Here is an 18,606-nt window from a genome sequence, read left to right as displayed (position 1 = left end):
TCTATGTTTTTTTTCCTGTTCAGGAAATCTATCTTATGTATAAGTGGGTCAACTATGTTTTCTATACATCCCTTAAAACTGTATGCTTAAGGAGAATTTAGATTATATAGTTAACTAGATATTTTCATCCATACCTACTAATTAGATCACCAAAGTCCATGTCTTTCTGGTCAGGATAGCTGTATTGAGCAGAGTTTTTCTTTAGAGATTCTTGTGCAGATGATCTCAACTCTCCTCTAGTCCTACAGTCTGTGGATGAAAAGTATCCAAGTGAACATCATGGAAAATAGGACATCATTTTCTTGTCTATATTATTGATTTTTTTTCTGTAATGAAAGCACATGCTCATGCATGCTAGGGGGGTGGATATAAAAAAGAGGAATTAATAAAGCTAGAAGGAAATAAAGGGAAAGATCTGTTCAATTTACTAATAGTCTTGCAGAATCATTGGTGTCTGCACACTAAAGATCAGGTACAAGGTATTTTTCAAATTCCTTAATAAGAGATGTCACAGGAAAGTGATACTGAACATTAGAGAGGACACTGATTCTACAATCAGTTCATTCTGTTTGCTAGAAAACTTGACAATAAAAAAAGGAGCAAAAGCAGTATGAAAGGACTGCTTGAAAGAAAGAATTATTTTATCCACATCTACTACCAACTAGAGATGTATTTCTTTAAACATGATCTCTACTGGGCTGAGGAGATAGCATAATTGTTATGCAAAAGACTTTCATGCCTGAGGCTCAGAAGTCACACCTTCAATCCCACACCACTACACTCAACACTCCTACACTACTATAAACCAGAGAGCTGAAAAATAGAAACTCTCTGGTTAAGATAAACAATAAATAAATCTCTATTGAAAAACATTATGTATATGATTAATATTAATCACCTGTGTATTTATGATAGTTAAATGTACTTAATAAGATAGTTAACTATACCAATATTAAAGTTTTAAGTCATTATGGATATGTGTGTGTGCACAGAAATATACATTATATGGGAGTGTGAAGTATGATGCTAAATGTCAAGGCAGTAGACTATCCCTGATCAACTTTGATTGGCTTTTTCCTACAGAGATGGCTTGTATCTGATTTTTGAAGCTAAGAATGTGGATACTTTTGCTTTCAAATAAAAGCAAGATTAACAAATACATCTATAACCCAAACAGCTTAAATCTATAGCTTGGCTTACTTGTTAAGTGTCGGGCCTTAAAACCAGCATGCCCCCACCCCCACCCCCACCCCCGTTCTGATCCATGCTCCATTGATGACACTATGGTCTATTTACAAAATCATTGTTTTGCCTGAAAGATCCCCACCATGTTATCCCCTCAGGGTATTGCTAATTCAGTTAAAACCACCGCTTAAAATGCTAATTCAGTTAAAACCATCCTTCCTGATTTGCCACTTCCGTTTTTACCCTATAAAGCCCACTGCTGTTCCTGGTTTTGTTCTCTTCTCTTCTGCATCCCAACCTGGAGAAGACCTGGAGAAGGGCTGGTGTGCATAGCTGAAGGCGGCCATTTCGCTAGCTCCACGAGGCCTAGCACTGCGCCTTTCTTCCATAAACAAGGGCACTGCCCAGGACCCAACCTGTCGTTCCACCCACCACATCATGTAACAATAGCAGAGGGTGAGCAGGAGGAAGAGAGCAGCATGTGGGAACTCCCAGTGTAAAAATAGCCAGCTGGAGCAAGTGAATGGCACAGATTCAGAGCCTGAGATTTTGTGGACCACCCCTATTTTAGAAAGGGGTCACCCTACTATGACAGTAAGGATTGGTAAAATTCCTTTTAAGTATTGGATTGATACTGGAGCAGATAAGACAATTTTAAGGCAAGCTGAGGTTCCCCAGAGTTAGAAACTCCTTCCAGGACCACGTCTACATGGCGTTGGAGAATTGACACAAGATTTCCTCACATGAAATTCGCTTGTGTGGGAAGACTCAGAAGGGACTACCAGATACTTTCGTCCTTTGATAGCTGACATTAGCACCAATTTATTGGGCAGAAACTTGCTGGTATATCCTGATGTGGTAATATCCTCAGATGCCTCTGAGGGCATCACACTCACTCCTGTGAGATTTCTAGATCCACCAGCACCCCCAATACTAACTACCACTGTTCATAACAGAACTCCCCACTTAGATTGACTTTCTAATGAGCCTGTCTGGGTGGAGCATGGTCTTTACCTAGGGAAAAGCTAGAAATTTTAAAAGAGCTTGTCCAAAAGCAGTTGTCCTTGGGACACATTAGATATTCCTGGAGCCCATGGAATACTTCTGTCTTTGTGATTAAAAAGCGCTCGGAAAAATGGCACCTCCTCCAAGATCTCTGTGTGGTTAATAAAACCCATGGGAATTCCTATCATAGTTATCAATATACAGGATTGCTTTTTCTCTATTCCCTTGCACCCACAAGATTGTAAACGTTTTGCCTTCTCTGTTCCTTCTGTTAATAATGCCAGCCCTTCTGATAGATTTGAGTGGGTGGTACTACCCCAGGGCATGGCCAATATTCCTACTATTTGTCAAGAGGCTGTTAAATCTGCCCTTTTCCATATATTCATAAGGGCCTTAAGGTGTTTCATTATATGGATGGTTTCTTAATATGGAGAGAATTAGATACAGATCTCTCTGCACTACATGATGTTCTTATCCCCACCTTAAAGAAAAATGACATTAATGTAGCTCCTGAGAAGGTACAGCTAATTCCTCCAATATCTTTCTTAGGCTCAGAGATTTCTTTAAAGCAGATTTGTCCCTTAAAACCTTCTGTTACTTTCCCCTCTAATCTCACTCTTGCTTCTTTACAAAGTTTTCCTGGAAATTTAAATTGGCTTAGGCAGTATCTTTATCTCCCCACTAGTTGCCTCCAACCACTGTTTGATCTGTTAAAAGGAAACAAACAGCCCTCCTCAAAGTGTACGTTAACACCTGAAGCCTCCTTTGCACTGGAAAGGGTTAACCAGGATATCCAGGACATGCACCTTGTTAGGTTCTCCCCCTCCTCTCCTGTAAATCTTTTGATCTTTAACTCCTCCCCTACCGTGGTGGGAGCTATATACCAGAGTCATGGTGTTCTCTAATGGCTTCATATGCCAGTAGTGGGAGCTCCAAGACTTCTTACGAAGATTGATGCCTCAGCATCTATATGATTCCTCAAGGAAGAAATAGATCAATTCAGGTCTTAGGAAGGGAACCAGATTCAATTATTCTTCCTTTCTCTCTCACAGATACAGAGTGGCTCATATGCCACTATTCTCATTTTGCCATAAGTTTAATGGATTTTCCAGGACAATTAGATAATCATTTTCCTCCTAATAAACTGACAGCTTTACCTTTTTTTCCTCTACTAGTGCATAAACTATTCTCTCGAGATCCCATCCTCTCTGCTCTCACAATTTTTACTGATGGTGGCAAGAAGGGAGCTGTTGCCCTTGTATATTATGCAGACAAACAATGTCCCATGTCTCTCTTTACTGAGCTTCCTGATAACTCCCCTCAGTACAAAGAACTCTACGCTGTTCTCCTAGCCTTAAAAGCTGTACCAGAACCCTTCAACCTTTTTTCTGACAGTGTATATACTGTTAACTTACTTCCTTGGCTTTCTTGTTCTTATGTGAGAATTGATGACAACCCACTTTCTCCTCTCTTAATTCAAATTGCGTCAATGCTCTGTTCTCGAACTCAACCATTGTACGTTCACCACCTTCATTCCCACAGCCCTCTTCCTGGTCCCGTCAGAAGGGAATGCTGCAGCTGACCGCCTCACCTCCATAGGAATTTTCCTAGCCTCTGTCTCTAATCCTACTGACTTTCATTCTTTAACCCACGTTAATGGTAAAGGCCTTTGAGCTCGATTTCCTGATATTCCTCTGGCACAGATGAAATGTATTCTTGCTACATGCTCCTCCTGTGCAGGTCTAATCAAGACATCTGCTGTTCAAAGTCCTTAGTTTAACCCCCGAGGCTTAAAAGTCAACACTCTTTGGCAAATTGATGTCACCCACTTACCCAACTTTGGCAAACAAAATATGTGTTTGTCTCAATTGATACCTTTTCTAAATTTATGTGGGTGACAGCTCAGACTGGAGAAAGCTCAAAAAAGCTTATAAGCTATATGCTCTACTGTTTTTCTATAATGGGCATACCCCTTCAACTTAAAATGGACAATTGACCTACTTTTACCAGCAAACAATTACTGTAACAGTACTCATACTACAGGCATTCCCTCTAATCCAAGGGACAAGGCATTGTGGAGAAGGCCCATGAAACCCTTAAGGCTCAATTAAATAAAAAAAGGAGTATACCCCCCAATATCCAGCTGGCAAAAGCCTTAACTATATTAAATCTCTTTAATATTTACAAAAACTCAAACCAACCTCCTATTATTCTTCATTGGCAAACACCATCCACCCTCCCAGCTATTAAAGTCAAATGGAAAGACCCACTTGATAAAACTTGGAAAGGGCCTGACCCCCTATTGACCATGGAGAGGGGTTTTGCATGCATGTTTCCGCAGGATTACTCAAAACCTGTCTGGCTTCCTGCCTGCCATGTCCGGCAATACCCATATGATGGCACTGCTGTCCCTGAGGAACAAGAAACACTGAAAGAGGACTGCTTGCAGGACGCACCCCAGGACCCATAATACGACATGGCAGGATCTGAAAAGTCTGGTTCACAGAGCCCTCTCTTCCCCCCCTTCTCTGAATATCTTATGCTATGACTGGCCAGTTGTGTTTTGTGAGTGAGTTGAATGAATAAAAAATTTTATTTGAGTGAGTTGAATGACCAAAATTTTTTGTATGATCCATTTTGCTCAGAGTACTCTGAAACTTAGTTGACTTTATAGAAAAATGCTGGACACAGCCATAGTTTCTGGAGATGTCAAGAAACAGTCCTAAAAAACTTATTTTTTTCTCTTGATTTTTTTAAAGTCTTGGTATAAATGTGTGAAACATTTAGTCTTAAACTGTGTGAGTAGAAATGGTTCAACTAAGACAGTACAGATCTAAATTCATGTTTGAAATGATATGTCTTCGTAACAAAAGTTTTTCTCCTCCTGTGTGTTATAGACTACATGTTTATGCGTGTGTTTCAAGTTTGGTAAACATTAACTTTACGGTTAAAAGTGTAACTTTGAAGCTACATTCTTTTTTTTTTTTTAATTTTTTATTTAAGAAAAGATTAGTGAACAAAGGCATAAGGTAGGAGGGGTACAACTCCACACAATTCCCACCACCCAATCCCCATAACCCACCCTCTCCCATGATAGCCTTCCCATTCTCTAGCCCTCTGGGAGCATGGACCCAGGGTCGTTGAGGGTTGCAGAAGGTAGAGGGTCTGGCTTCTGTAATTGCTTCCCCGCTGAACATGGGCGTTGACTGGTCGGTCCATACTCCCAGTCTGCCTCTCTCTTTCCCTAGTAAGGTGTGTCTCTGGGGAATCTGAGCTCCAGGACACATTGGTGGGGTCTTCAATCCAGGGAAGCCTAGCCAGCATCCTGGTGGTATCTGGAACCTGGTGATTGAAAAGAGAGTTAACATACAAAGCCAAACAATTTGTTGAGCAATCATGGATCCCAAGTTTGGAATAGTGGAGAGGAAGTGTTAGGGAGGTACTCACTGCAAACTCTAGTGTAATCCTGCTTTCAGGTATATATTTTGCAGTAGTTTATGGATACGTGTGAACATAAGCTCTCTCTCACAGAAACTGAAGCTACATTCTTACCAGGCAAAGTTAAAAGAAGGAGTTTTCAACTCAATTCTTATAAAGGTAAAATTAATTTGCTAAAGTAACTGAGTATTTAAGGTAAAAGTCTAAATATTTAATTTAACAATTCATCATCTCCAAAATTAAAATACAAATTCTCGATAGAGGACATTTTTGGAGGGCCTCCAAAAGTGCCCTGTAAACTAATCTTGTGGAAATTAATGCACAACAAATATGGCATCAATCTGACATTGTAAATGTTCAAATATATATATACATTTTGTCACTAACATGTAAGTAACCTGAGTTCGTTTAAATTCCAAAGTAAAAAACAGCTAAAAATCAATATATTTTAACTAAATTTGGTCTGAAGATCCTGCTATACAGAGACTGCTACACGAGATCACATAAGATGACCTTTAAACAAAATTATAAAGATACTTAAGACACTTATAATCGAGTTATCAATTATAGTAAACTTCTAACTTGTTAAAAGTTATTTTTATTCACAAGTAATTGATTACAACTATGTCAAAGCCTTCACATGAAGAAGCATCTGCTCATATGATTTGTTTGTGTTTCTTTCACAGGAACTCTCAGAAAATCATCTGGACCCCTGCACACTCTGACATTGCCCACTAGATGGCACGACTACAGCTGAAACCAATGTGACCTGACAGGATCTGAAGAACAATCTGAAGAAACTGATTCACAGACTCCAAGGACAGAACTTTCTTACTGCCTTTCTCTTGCCCATCACTGTCTGCCCTTCGTGCTTCTGCTTCACCTGTCACATTTTGTCGGTTCCAGCTGACTCTCTACAGAGAAGCAAAATTCTGGTGGCTGACCTTCCCCATCGAGACAGACGTGTAGTGTTTCAACCCCTGGCATTTCTTCCCCTTGTCATCGGCATTGGACTGATGCTTCTATCCGACTTACTGGTACACCTTTGAACACTTCCTTTACACTGCTGGACTTCTCTAAGACTGACTGTAGCAGTCCATGGACTTTGCAGCCATCGGTCTCGGGACTCTGCAACGCCAGATCACCCCTCTTGCACCTTGGCCTATCAGGCCCCCACTCCTCTGCCTATCAGGCAGCACCCCTTTCTTCCTATCAGGCAGCTCTTCTCTGCCTACCAGGCCTCTCTTCAGTCTCACACTGTCCCTTGCTACTCTTACTTATCCCTCTGTCTTGTGCCAGTTTTTTTGAAAACGTCTACATGATATCATTCAGGTTTCTTCCCAACAGGTTTCTGTTCACCCCTATACTACTATTCCTCTGTCAGAGATGGAGTCTTTTACAGACATTGACACATTTAAATATGGCCATTGGAAAGAGGGAGATGTTGGGAAATTGTGAGGATGTGGTTGAGCTTGGCAGGGCTTGAACCTGAGGAGTGTGTCAATCCTGTTAGTCTCTCTCTCTACTGAGAGGTTGAGCAAGGAGGGACAGTAGTAACCCCATAGATGTGCCTTGTCCTATCAGACTCCCTTCCTCACAAAGCACCCAGAATTCCTGATACTACGGCCATTAGATAAAAAGAAAGGGTGAGATTTTGGACCTTAAAGTCAGCCCCCCCAGCTCTGATCCATGCTCCATTGCTGACACTATGGTCTATTTACATAATCATTGTTTTGCCTGAAAGATCCCAACCACATTATCACCTCAGGTTATTGCTAATTCAGTTAAAACCATTGCAACAGTTGCTAGGAAACATCCACCTTCCCAGCATGCCTTTTGTCTCTTTCCACCCCCCCCCCTTTTCGAGCCAATCCCATTCCTGACTTGTCACTTGAAGAGTTGGTGTGCATAGCAGGAGGCAGCCATTTTGCAAGCTCCACGTGGCCTAAAACCACAACTCTGGGGCATCTGCATCAATTCTTCTAGAGTTTGCCCTTCTTCAGTAGCCAGTCAACAGCGTCAGGTTGAGCCTGATGTAAAGTTTCGAGACCTCCTTTGAATCTGGAGAGGTGGCAGTCGTTGACTATGTGGGTCATAGTCTGTCTGTAGCCGCAGGGGTAGTTCGGGTCGTCTCTGGCTCCCCAGCGATGGAACATGGCGGCGCACCGGCCATGGCCTGTTTGATAGCGATTGAGGAGGGCCCAATCATACCGTGCTAGGTCAAAGCTGGGTTGACGCTTGCAGGGGTCTGTGATAAGGTGTTTGTTCTTTACCTCAGCTGACTGCCAACTCTGTTTCCAAGAGTCAGGAACAGAGAAGTTCAGTGTAGGCGTAGGACAACAGATTGGGTGACGAGACATCAGGCGTTGGACAGGGTGGGCGAAGATATCCGCGTATACTGGCAGGTCAGGTAGAGCGTAGACGTGGGAAATGAACTTAGATGATGCCGCATCCCGACGAATATCCGGCGGGGCAATGTTGCTAAGAACTGGCAGCCATGGAACCGGGGTGGAACGGATGGTTCCAGAAATTATCATCATGGAGGAATATAATTTGAAATCGACCAAGTGGACATGGGGGCTATGGAACCATACTGGGGCACAGTATTCTGCAGTGGAATAACAGAATGCCAGAGATGATGATCGTAGTGTGGAAGCGCTTGCGCCCCATGAGGAGCTGGCCAGTTTTGCAATGATGTGATTCCTTGCGCCCACCTTTGCTGCAGTTTTTATGAGATGTTCGTGAAATGACAGAGTGCGATCGAGAGTAACGCCAAGATAGACGGGCTGGGCTTCATGCCGGATTCTCGTATCGCCAAGCTGCACATTAAGCTTACGTGAGGCCGAGGCATGGTGTAGATGGAAAACAGATGATACCGTTTTTGCAGTGCTAGGGATTAGTCACCATTTTTTACAGTAATCAGATATCAGAGACATGTCTTTCGTGAGTGTTTCCTCGAGGATGTCGAACTTGGATGCCTGAGTTGCACAGCAGATGTCATCGGCGTAGATGAACTTCCTTGAAGAAGTTTCTGGGAGGTCACTGATGTAAATATTAAATAGCGTAGGAGCCAGAACAGAGCCCTGGGGGAGACCACTTGAGACAAGTCTCCATCTGCTAGACTTGTCACCCAGATGCACCCGGAATTTTCTGTTTTGGAGAAGAAACGATATAGTGTTGGCCACCCATGGATGCAGGCATCTTGAGATCTTGACTAGGAGACCACGGTGCCAGACCGTGTCATAAGCTGCTGTGAGATCAACAAAGACAGCACCCATCTTTAAATTCTTCTGGAATCCATTTTCAATCTAAGTTGAGAAGGCCAGGGCTTGTTCACAGGTAGATCTTCCTGGGCGGAAACCAGCTTGGGCAGGTGATAGGAATTTCTCTGTAAGATGAGAAATACGTGACAGAAGCAGCCTCTCAAGGAGTTTGTAACACACGGAGAGGAGAGAAATTGGTCTATAGCTGGCGGCCAGTGTTGGGTCTTTCTTTGGTTTCAAAACCGCTATAATCTTCGCACGACGGCAAACTTTGGGCATAGACTCAGATTCCAAGATGTGGGACAGGAATGAAGCGAGCCACTTCTTTGCCGCGGGACCCAGGTTAAGAATGAGTTCTGGGGTGATGTTATCATAGCCAGCAGCTGTTCCTGGTTTAACCCTCTTCAAAGTCTTCCAGTTCAGACAGTGTAAAGGGAGAGAGTTTTGGAGATGGACAAGATAACCGGAAGTGGGATGACCACTCATGGGAAATTTCTCTTTTCCAGACTGGGTCGATCTTAGCACGTCCAACTTGAGTTAGGTGACTGGCCACTGAGTTTGGAGATACAGGAGGATGGGAGACCGGAGGGGGTTGGCTACCGGCACCCAGTCTGTGAAGAAGCTTCCAGGCCTTCCTACTTGAGTGGGTGAAGTTCAGACTTTCCGTGAGTTGTTGCCAGCGGGCTTGGCGTGCTGCATCCAGGGAGGCAATGAGATGGTCAGCCACATCTGGGTCGCCCGACTCATCATATTGCTTTAGTAGTTGCTCGCATTCAGCATCAAGACAAGGTGTATAGTTAGCACGTCTCCCACGAGGAATGGCTTGGGAAGCTGCTTTGAAGATGGCTTGGTGGAAGTGCCTGTAGGAATCTTCAGAGGGGATAGAGTTAATTGGAATTGCAGGAATAGATTTGTTGGTAAGATCACTGAACAGACGCCAGTTTGCTTTCCGAAAGTTCCATCTTAGTTTCTCTGAGCACAGAATCAGTGGGAGCTGGAGACCAATGTGGATGATAGCTGGGCGGTGATGACTGTGCGGGAAGTCCTTGAGAATGTGTCTTGTAGTGGGAAAGGCTTGGCCGTTGACTGTGCTAATCCAGCAAATGTCGGGTGACGAGTCTTTATTCCATCTAGCACTGTGAAAAGAGCCTGGCTGTTTGGGATCATATAATAGGGAGAGGTCATTCGCTGAAGCCCAGTCGGCTAAGATAGAGCCGTCAGCACTAGTGGAGGACTATCCCCAGTCTTGGTGATGACTATTAAAGTCTCCAATGTAAATGGCTGGGTGATTCGGGCTAGGCAGGACCTCATTATCCCATGAGGCACTGGGAGGCTTATATACGTTGACGAGCTGAATAGTTCCAATAGTAATGGAGTCGTAGAAGGTCAAAGAGGCCGTATGGTAAACGTCCGCAAGACACGATTTGGCGTAGATGGCTCGGCCGTGTTTAGGATGGAGATTATAGCATATTAAATCGAATCCACTGATGGTGAATCGAGCAGCTTCATCGACTGCTATATGTGTTTCTTGTAGGCAGATAACATCTGCCTGATGATGTATCACCAATTGACCAATAAGAACGCGTTTGGCAAAAGACAGCCCCTCAACATTAAGTTGGAGGACTCAAAGAGCAGGACCAACAGCTTGAAAGCTGTCAGGAGCTGCTTGTTGCTGGCTTTGAAAGTGACTGGGATCCATGTAGATTCAGTCGGCTAGGAAGGATCGTCAGTTTCCCCAATGAATGGGTACTCACGGGATGCACCACGAGAAGGTCGATCCAATGCATCAATAAAGAAATGTATTACCACACCACCACGAGTTCCTTGTCTCTCTCTCTCTGGCTAAGCTAGCCCAGCAGTTAAGTCTTCAGTTTGTAATTTCTGGTAAAGATAGAATCTTGATCTCAAGATTATTAAAAATTTTGATTAGAGATTATCAATTTCATTTATGTCTTGGTAAAAACAGAAAAATTAAATGAAGGGGATGGGCGGTAGCACACTAGGTTGAGTGGATCTATTGCAATGCACGGGGAGCTTGGTTCAAGTCCCCAATCCCCACATGCAGAGGGAAAGCTTTGCCAATGATAAATCAGTGTTTCAGGTATTTCTCACTCTCCTTCTGTATCTCCCCATTCTTTTATGGTTTATTTCTGTCTATACCGAATAAAAATATTAGGGGGTCAGGCAGTAGCACAGCTAGTTAAGCACACATCACCCAAAATACAAGGACTGGTGCAAGGATCCTGGTTCCAACCCCTCTACAGCTCCCCACCTGCAGGGGAGGAGAAAGCAGTGAAGCAGAAAGGAGATCTTCAGGTGTCTTTCTGTCCACCTCTCTCTCTCTCTCCCACCTCTCTCGATTTCTCTCTGACCTGTCCAACAACAACATCAGTGGCAACAATAACAATAAATGCAACGACAAGGGCAACAAAAGGGGGAAAATGGCCTCCAGGAGCAGTGGATTTATTGTGAAGGCACTGAACCCCAACAAAATCCTAGAGGCAAAATAATAATAATAATAATGATAATAATAATAATAATAAATGGTTTAAATATTATCTAAAGTGGACAGAAAATGTACTCAATTTATAAATGTTTATTTTTTTCTTAAATTTTTATAGGTTGATTTTCTTTGTCAACTAAAATCTATCAACTTCAGATTCCTTAGGAAATAGCCTATATAATTCTTTTGGCAAACATAGCAACAAATGTAACTATGTATTTCTTTCCTTCTCTCTAGTATTTTACATATTTTAAGTTTAATAAGAAACTGATAGTTCTAAAATGGACACCAAATAAAAGTGAAGCTTTGTATGTATTATAAAAGATGAATAAACCTTATGATATAGATTCTTGCCATGTGCACAGCCAAGGTTAGAGCCTCAGCATCACACTGAAAGTGCTATGGCACCAGGGGAAGTTTTGGTGCTTTACTGCCCATCTGCCACTATCTCTTTGAGTGAGAAATGAACACAAAAGTAATGAAGTTAGGTACGTGCTAGGCCTTGGCTCAGGAAAAAATGGATTGTTCTACATATAACATGAGGACATAAAACACAACATGTTTGGTTTCAAGATAACAATAGTAGATTCAGATGAAGATACAGCAGTAAGGTTCACTTTCCAGAAGCATACTGAAATGTATGCTTGAGTAAGAGTGCAAACCTTCCCATCCAGTGCAGCCCTTGTTGACCTGCATCCTGTCTGTCAGTCCTTGCTCTGTAAATGAGTGCTAGATCCAAAAAGTGTCTTCTCTGTCCAATAGCTTCTTTTTTTAAATTATTCTTTTTAAAATGGAAACAATGACAAAATTATAGGATAAGAGGTGTATAATTCCCACCACCAGAACTCCATGTCCCATCCCCTTCCCTGATAGCTTTCCTATTCTTTAACCCTCTGAGAGTATGGGCCCAGGATTATTATGAGGTGCAGAAGGTGGAAGGTCTGGCTTCTTTTAGCTCCAACCTTATTCCTCTTTAATGCACTCTTGATTATCAAAGATACATCTCAGCTTAATTTGACTTTCTCTGAGTAACAATCACCTTCCCTAGAAGATTTTCCTTAACTGCTAAGGCCAGAGCACATGGAAATTCATACTATCTCAACATTCTTTGAATAGAAACATTCAGCCAACTGCTACAGGCTGAAAAGTTAAGAGGAGATATGTTTTATCTACCAGTTTTTTATTACATAGTCAGTATCTGTATTTTAATAAATAATGGATAGATGACTAAAAGTGAAGAGTTCAAGCTATTATGTTTCACATAATTAAGCTTTTTGTTTTTACTAATATGAAGATATATGTGCATTATCTATATTAATTGGTGCATTAGAGCAGCATTTATACTACACATAAGCTAGAAATAACTTGATCACTGGTATATGGCTGGATGAAGAGATGTACACAGTGGAATCCTACTCAGCTATAAAAATATTTTGCAACAACATGGATGGATTTAAAAGGTATTATACTTAGTGAAAGAAGTCAGGTGGAAAATAAATAAATACCATATGGTTTCACTCATATGAAATATATAGAGAAACCAAACAGATGACCTAAATAAAACAAAAATAAATATATAAACTTGAAAATATACTAACAATTAGTGTTTACCAGAAGGGAAAAAAGAGAGGAAGAGTCAGACAGTTGGGATCAATTTTGTAGAAAAGATAGAATTGAACTTGTACGGGTAAACTGGTAAAATGTGGTAGTATATACCAATTCTGAATTTTAATGATGTACATCTGAAACTTATAGAGTGTTAACATAAGCAGAAAACTGTGATAATGTCCTACACATATTCAGACTCAATAAATGCACCTATTGCTGTTATAAATAAATTGTAGAGACTGAGATAACTGACCTAGTTCATTAAATATTTTTATAATATGCCAAACTTATCAATATGCCTTTATTCATAAATCTATAATAATGTCATTGATTAGACTGAAACTAAAAGTAATGTGCTTGTAGACAGTTTGTCATGGGAATTAATTATGAGTTTTAAAAGGATTTTCAAGCACACTATTTGGAGTATATATTTTGGAATATTTCTAAAGACTTCTTGTATAATGAATAATAATACAGAACAATTTGAAAAACTTTTAAAAGTGTAATAATTTCCTATTTAAGCATATCACCAAATTAAACTAGCAGAAAAGTGTTGATCTGACTTGGCAGAAAATACTGTAAAAACTCAAAGTCTATCTAAATGCATATATATTTTTTGGTCATATCCCTAAAAGACACTTTCAAATTAAAACTATGTCTGGCCTTGAACAGATGTGTTCAGATAGTGAGAAATAATGCCAAAGCAAGGGTTGTGAACATTAATAACTCATTTACTCAATCACAAAATCTTGAAGACAGTAAGTTGCTTCAGGAATGTATTTGGATATTTCAGAGAGAATAACTTGGGCAATGATCAATCTTTCCATGAATTGACAAAAAGCATGCAATTATGAAATAATTGTTTTCCAATGAAGTGCCTCACAATTATGTAATACAATTTGATTTTTAAGTTACCTTCAAAACAGTTTCTTGAACTTTAATATCTACCATTTACTTGCACATGTATGCATAATACTGTAAAGAAAATACAAAATGACAAGTTGTGGTAGAGCTTTAGTGTGTTTTAAATGTTATTTTATATTCTATCACTATATGTATATCTACATAGTAAATATAATTATGAGTTCCTGTGAACCAGCCAATTATCATTTCATACCTTTAAATGATATTTTATCTGCATTAGTGATTAACCCTCATGTTTTGAAGAAAGAGCCCCCACCGGAAACCACTAATATTTCCTCATACTCTAACTAGCTCATTTTTTTTCCTAAAAATTTCTTTATTCCCTTTTGTTGCCCTTCTTGTTTTATTGTTGTAGTTATTATTGTTATTGTTAATGATGTTGTCATTGTTGGGTAGGACAGAGAGAAATGAATAGAGGAGGGGAAGACAGAAAGGGGGAGAGAAAGACACTTGCAGACCTGCTTCACCACTTGTGAAGTGACTCCCCTGCAGATGGGGAGTCCGGGGCTTGCACCAGCATCCTTAAGCAGGTCCTTATGCTTTTTGTTACCTGTGCTTAACCTGCTGCCCTACAGCCCAACTCCCTCTAACTAGCTCTTCATTTCCTATTTACAACTGTACTAGATATCTATTATAGTGCAACACCTTACTACAAACATGGTGATGTCAAGAAATGTCATTGCATTCACATGGGTTTGTGCTTCTCAAAATTTATATAATGGATCCTTAACCCTGTGCTTCAGAATGTAAGCTTACTCACAAATAGGGTAGGCATGGATGTAATTTGTTAAGAAACAGTTAAATGCACTTAACTGGATGCTCCACCTCTAGGCCCCTGAAATCTTATTTTTTTAGTAATACATTGATGATATCTTTGAGTTAAAACAGGTATTTCCTCATGAAATATTATGGCAATGATATTAGCCAGTTTGTAATAAATTAAATTTTCATTAATTTATAAACATATAAATTATCTAAATTACATTCATGAGTAAACAGATATATTTATATATATCTTTATATAAAATATACTTTATTTAAAATAACTTGATGTTCTAAAGACAGGATTTAACGTGAAGAATACAGCCTGGAAATTGCAATGCCAGATGGTTCCATAAATCCTTGGAGACAAAACATCTGTTGGCTCTTTGTGAACTGATTTATTTGAGTAATTCTATTTAATCAAGTGGCTTTGTGACTTAGCACACTACTGGTATAGTCTTAGGAAATGTGCCACCTGCACTAGGTGTTTTTTTTTTTTTTTCATTTCTAAAATGAATAGGGAGTAGCTTAATTTTGTTTGTTCTTCAAGAAAAAAATTTATATTTGTAGAAAGTCAATTTTATCAGTAGAGTTTATTTTATTATTTAATTATGCTAGTTATAAGCTTGCTGAAATAGAGCAGTAATAAAGACTTATGAGTATTGCTTAATTCCATCTGTAATGCCTACAGTATTATGCAAAGTTCTTGACATACTGATTAGATGATAATAAAAGTTAGCTGAAATTGGTAGCAAAATATCTAGTACTTCATTAATAATTTGTTAGCATAGGATTCTCAGATGAAGACCATCCAGCTAAATAAAAGTCACATGTAAACAGATACATATATGTATATATATATCAGGTAAAATGTTCTACTGAAAGTTGTAAAAAGTTACAAAAATGAATAATATCTATGAAGAATTTCATAGGATAATAAAACACAAAAATAAAACTTGGACTTAGAAATTCTGAGTTCTATCCCTAGCTTTGTTAGTAATTAACTAAGGGAAAGTTACTTTGACTTTTAAACTTTTTCATTATAATACTGAAGTTTATTTTCTTCATAATCAAATGAACTCTCAGGTCTTCTCTATGAAAACTCACAGCTAAGATAGCTAAGGTAGGGGCACCTAAAATATAATGTGAAGTATGTTACCTTATATAAATCATGACAAGTGGCATGCATAATACTAAATCTGAGAATGCTTTTATTATCTTACATGTTGGCAAAGCAACATTCAAAAAGTTCTCATTCTGTTTGTTCATGATAATCTTGACTGCTTTGACTAGATTAATAAGTACAAGATTAGTATTACTCTTGTGAGGTTCTCTTTTCATTGGAAGTAAGTAAAATCAATCAATGTTTTGAATGTTTGCTACTTACTGGGAGATAAGGAAAGCTGTTGAGAAGCTTTCATTGTTCCTCAAGCTTTTATCCATACAAGAGATCAACGAAATTAAAAAAGATCAACAAAATTAAAAATTCTTCAAAAGAGTGAACAAAATCGACAAACCTTTAGCCAGACTCACAAAACAAAAAAGGGAGAAGACCCCCCAAAATAGGATTGTAAATGAAAGAGGAGATATCACAACAGACGCCACAGAAATTCAACATACCATGCGAGGATTCTATGAACAACTATATGCCACCAAACTAGAGAACCTGGAACAAATGGACATTTTCCTAGATACCCACAAACTTCCAAAATTAAATAAAGAGGAACTAGATAATATGAACTGGCCCATCACAGCCAACGAAATTGAAACAGTTATCAAAAAACTTCCCAAGAATAAACATCCTGAACCAGACGGTTTTACAAATAAATTCTTCAAAACTTTCAAGGAAGAGTTAATACCTCTACTTTTAAAAGTCTTCCAGAAGATTGAAGCCACGGGAATACTCCCTTGCACCTTCTCTGGAGTCAACATCTCTCTGATACCAAAAGCAGACAGGGATACAACCAGAAAAGAAAAGTTCAGATAAATATCTCTGATGAACATAGATACTAAAATATTGAACAAAATCTTAGCCAATTGGATACAGCAGCACATTAAAATGATTGTTCATCATGACCAAGTGGGGTTTATCCCAGAGTTGCAAGGTTGGTTTAATATAAATAAATCAATCATGATCCACCACATCAATAAAAGCAAGACCAAAAACCATATGATTATATCAATAGATGCAGAAGAAAGCCTTTGACAAAATCCAACATCCCTTTATGATCTAAATGCTACAAAAAAATGGGAATAGATGGAAAATTCCTCAAGATAGTGGAGTCTATATGTAGCAAACCTACAGTCAACAAGATACTCAATGGCGAAAAACAAAGTTTTTCCCCAAGAGTTACTAGACAGGGCTGCCTTCACTGTTACTATTCAACATAGTGTTGGATGTTCTTGCCATAGCAATCAGACAGAGGATCAAGGAATTAATGGGATACAGATTAGAAGAGAAGAAGTCAAACTCTCCCTATATGGAGATGGCATGATAGTATACATAGAAAAACCCAAGAAATCCAGGAAGAAGCTTTTGGAAATCATTAAGCAATACGGTAAGGTGTCAGGCTACAAAATTAACATTCAAAAGTCAGTGGGATTCCTCTGTGCAAACACTATGTTAGAAGAAATTGAAATCCAGAAATCAATTCTTTTTACTCTAGCAACAACAATAAAATATCTAGGAATAAACCAAACCAAATAAGTGAAAGACTTGTATACTGAAAATTATGAGTTGCTACTCAAGAAAATTGAAAAAGACACAAGGAAGTGGAAAGATATTCCTTATTTATGGGTTGGAAGAATTAGCATCATCAAAATGAATATACTATCCAGAGCCATACACAAATTTAATGCTATCCCCATCAAGATCCCAACCACATTTTTTAGGAGAAGAGAACAAATGCTATAAATGTTTCTCTGGAACCAGAAAAGACCTAGAATTGCCAAAACAATCTTGAGAAGAAAGAAAGGAACTGGAAGCATCACACTATCAGATCTCAAATTGTATTATAGGGCCACTGTCATCAAAACTGCTTGGTACTGGAACATGAATAGACACATTGACCAGAGGAGTAGAACTGAGAGCCCAGAAGTAAGCCCCCACACCTATAGACATCTAATCTTTGACAAATGTGCCCAGACTATTAAGTGGGGAAAGCAGAGTCTCTTCAACAAATGGTGTTGGAAAAAAATGGGTTGAAACATGAAGGAGAATGAAACTGAACCACTATATTTCACCAAACACAAAAGTAAATTCCAAGTTGATCAAGGGTCTTGACGTTAGACCAGAAACTATCAGATACTTAGAAGGAAATATTGGCAGAACTCTTTTCTGCATAAATTTTACAGACATCTTCAATAAAGCATGCCATACACTAGACAAGATGCCATACACCAGACAAGAGCTTAATAATCAAAATCTATAAAGAGCTCGCCAAACTCAAGAACAAGAAAACAAATAACCCCATTCAAAAATGAGGAGAGAACATGGACAGAATATTCACCACAGAAGAGATCCAAAAGTGCTGTGCTGGCTTCGCCGGCAGGAGACAGAGACGACCAGGGACTCATGGCGCAGTTCAATCTTTATTCACAAGCGGGGATATAGTTCAAAAAACTAATCTCTTCTAATCACAACACAATTCTGTCTTGCATCTCTCTCCTCTGGTGGAAGAGTCAGGAACAAAGGAAATACATAAGATAGGGGGTGGGGAGAAGGAAAAAGCAGGAACCAGCGAGGACTAAACCAAATGTCCCAGAGGCAGGGGGAGCGAGGGCCAAACCAATATCTCGGAGGCAGGGGGGTGCCCAGCCAACAGTGGACATGCAAACAGAACACATTGCAAGCAACACAAAGCGAACCCAATGTGATGATAAAAACAAGAGGCTTCACAAGCAGAACCCAGAAGCATA

The 18,606-nt window shown here is 39.6% G+C and overlaps 1 protein-coding gene across 4 annotated transcripts in view; it reads right to left on the bottom strand.

Moving 5' to 3' along the window:
* The window catches only part of PXDNL (peroxidasin like), a 515,089-nt gene that overhangs the window by 16,559 nt on the left and 479,924 nt on the right, over nucleotides 1-18,606 (bottom strand). For all 4 annotated transcript variants that reach the window (XM_007515968.2, XM_060198510.1, XM_060198505.1 and 1 more), the window contains one exon: nucleotides 135-249. In XM_007515968.2, coding sequence (XP_007516030.1) covers nucleotides 135-249 — 115 coding nt within the window. The remainder of the gene's footprint in view (nucleotides 1-134; nucleotides 250-18,606) is intronic.

This window comes from Erinaceus europaeus, chromosome 1 (assembly GCF_950295315.1).
Source record: "Erinaceus europaeus chromosome 1, mEriEur2.1, whole genome shotgun sequence".
Lineage (NCBI taxonomy): Eukaryota > Metazoa > Chordata > Mammalia > Eulipotyphla > Erinaceidae > Erinaceus > Erinaceus europaeus.
The sequence above is the reverse complement of the archived record's forward strand: the minus strand, read 5'-3'. Positions and strand labels throughout refer to the sequence as shown.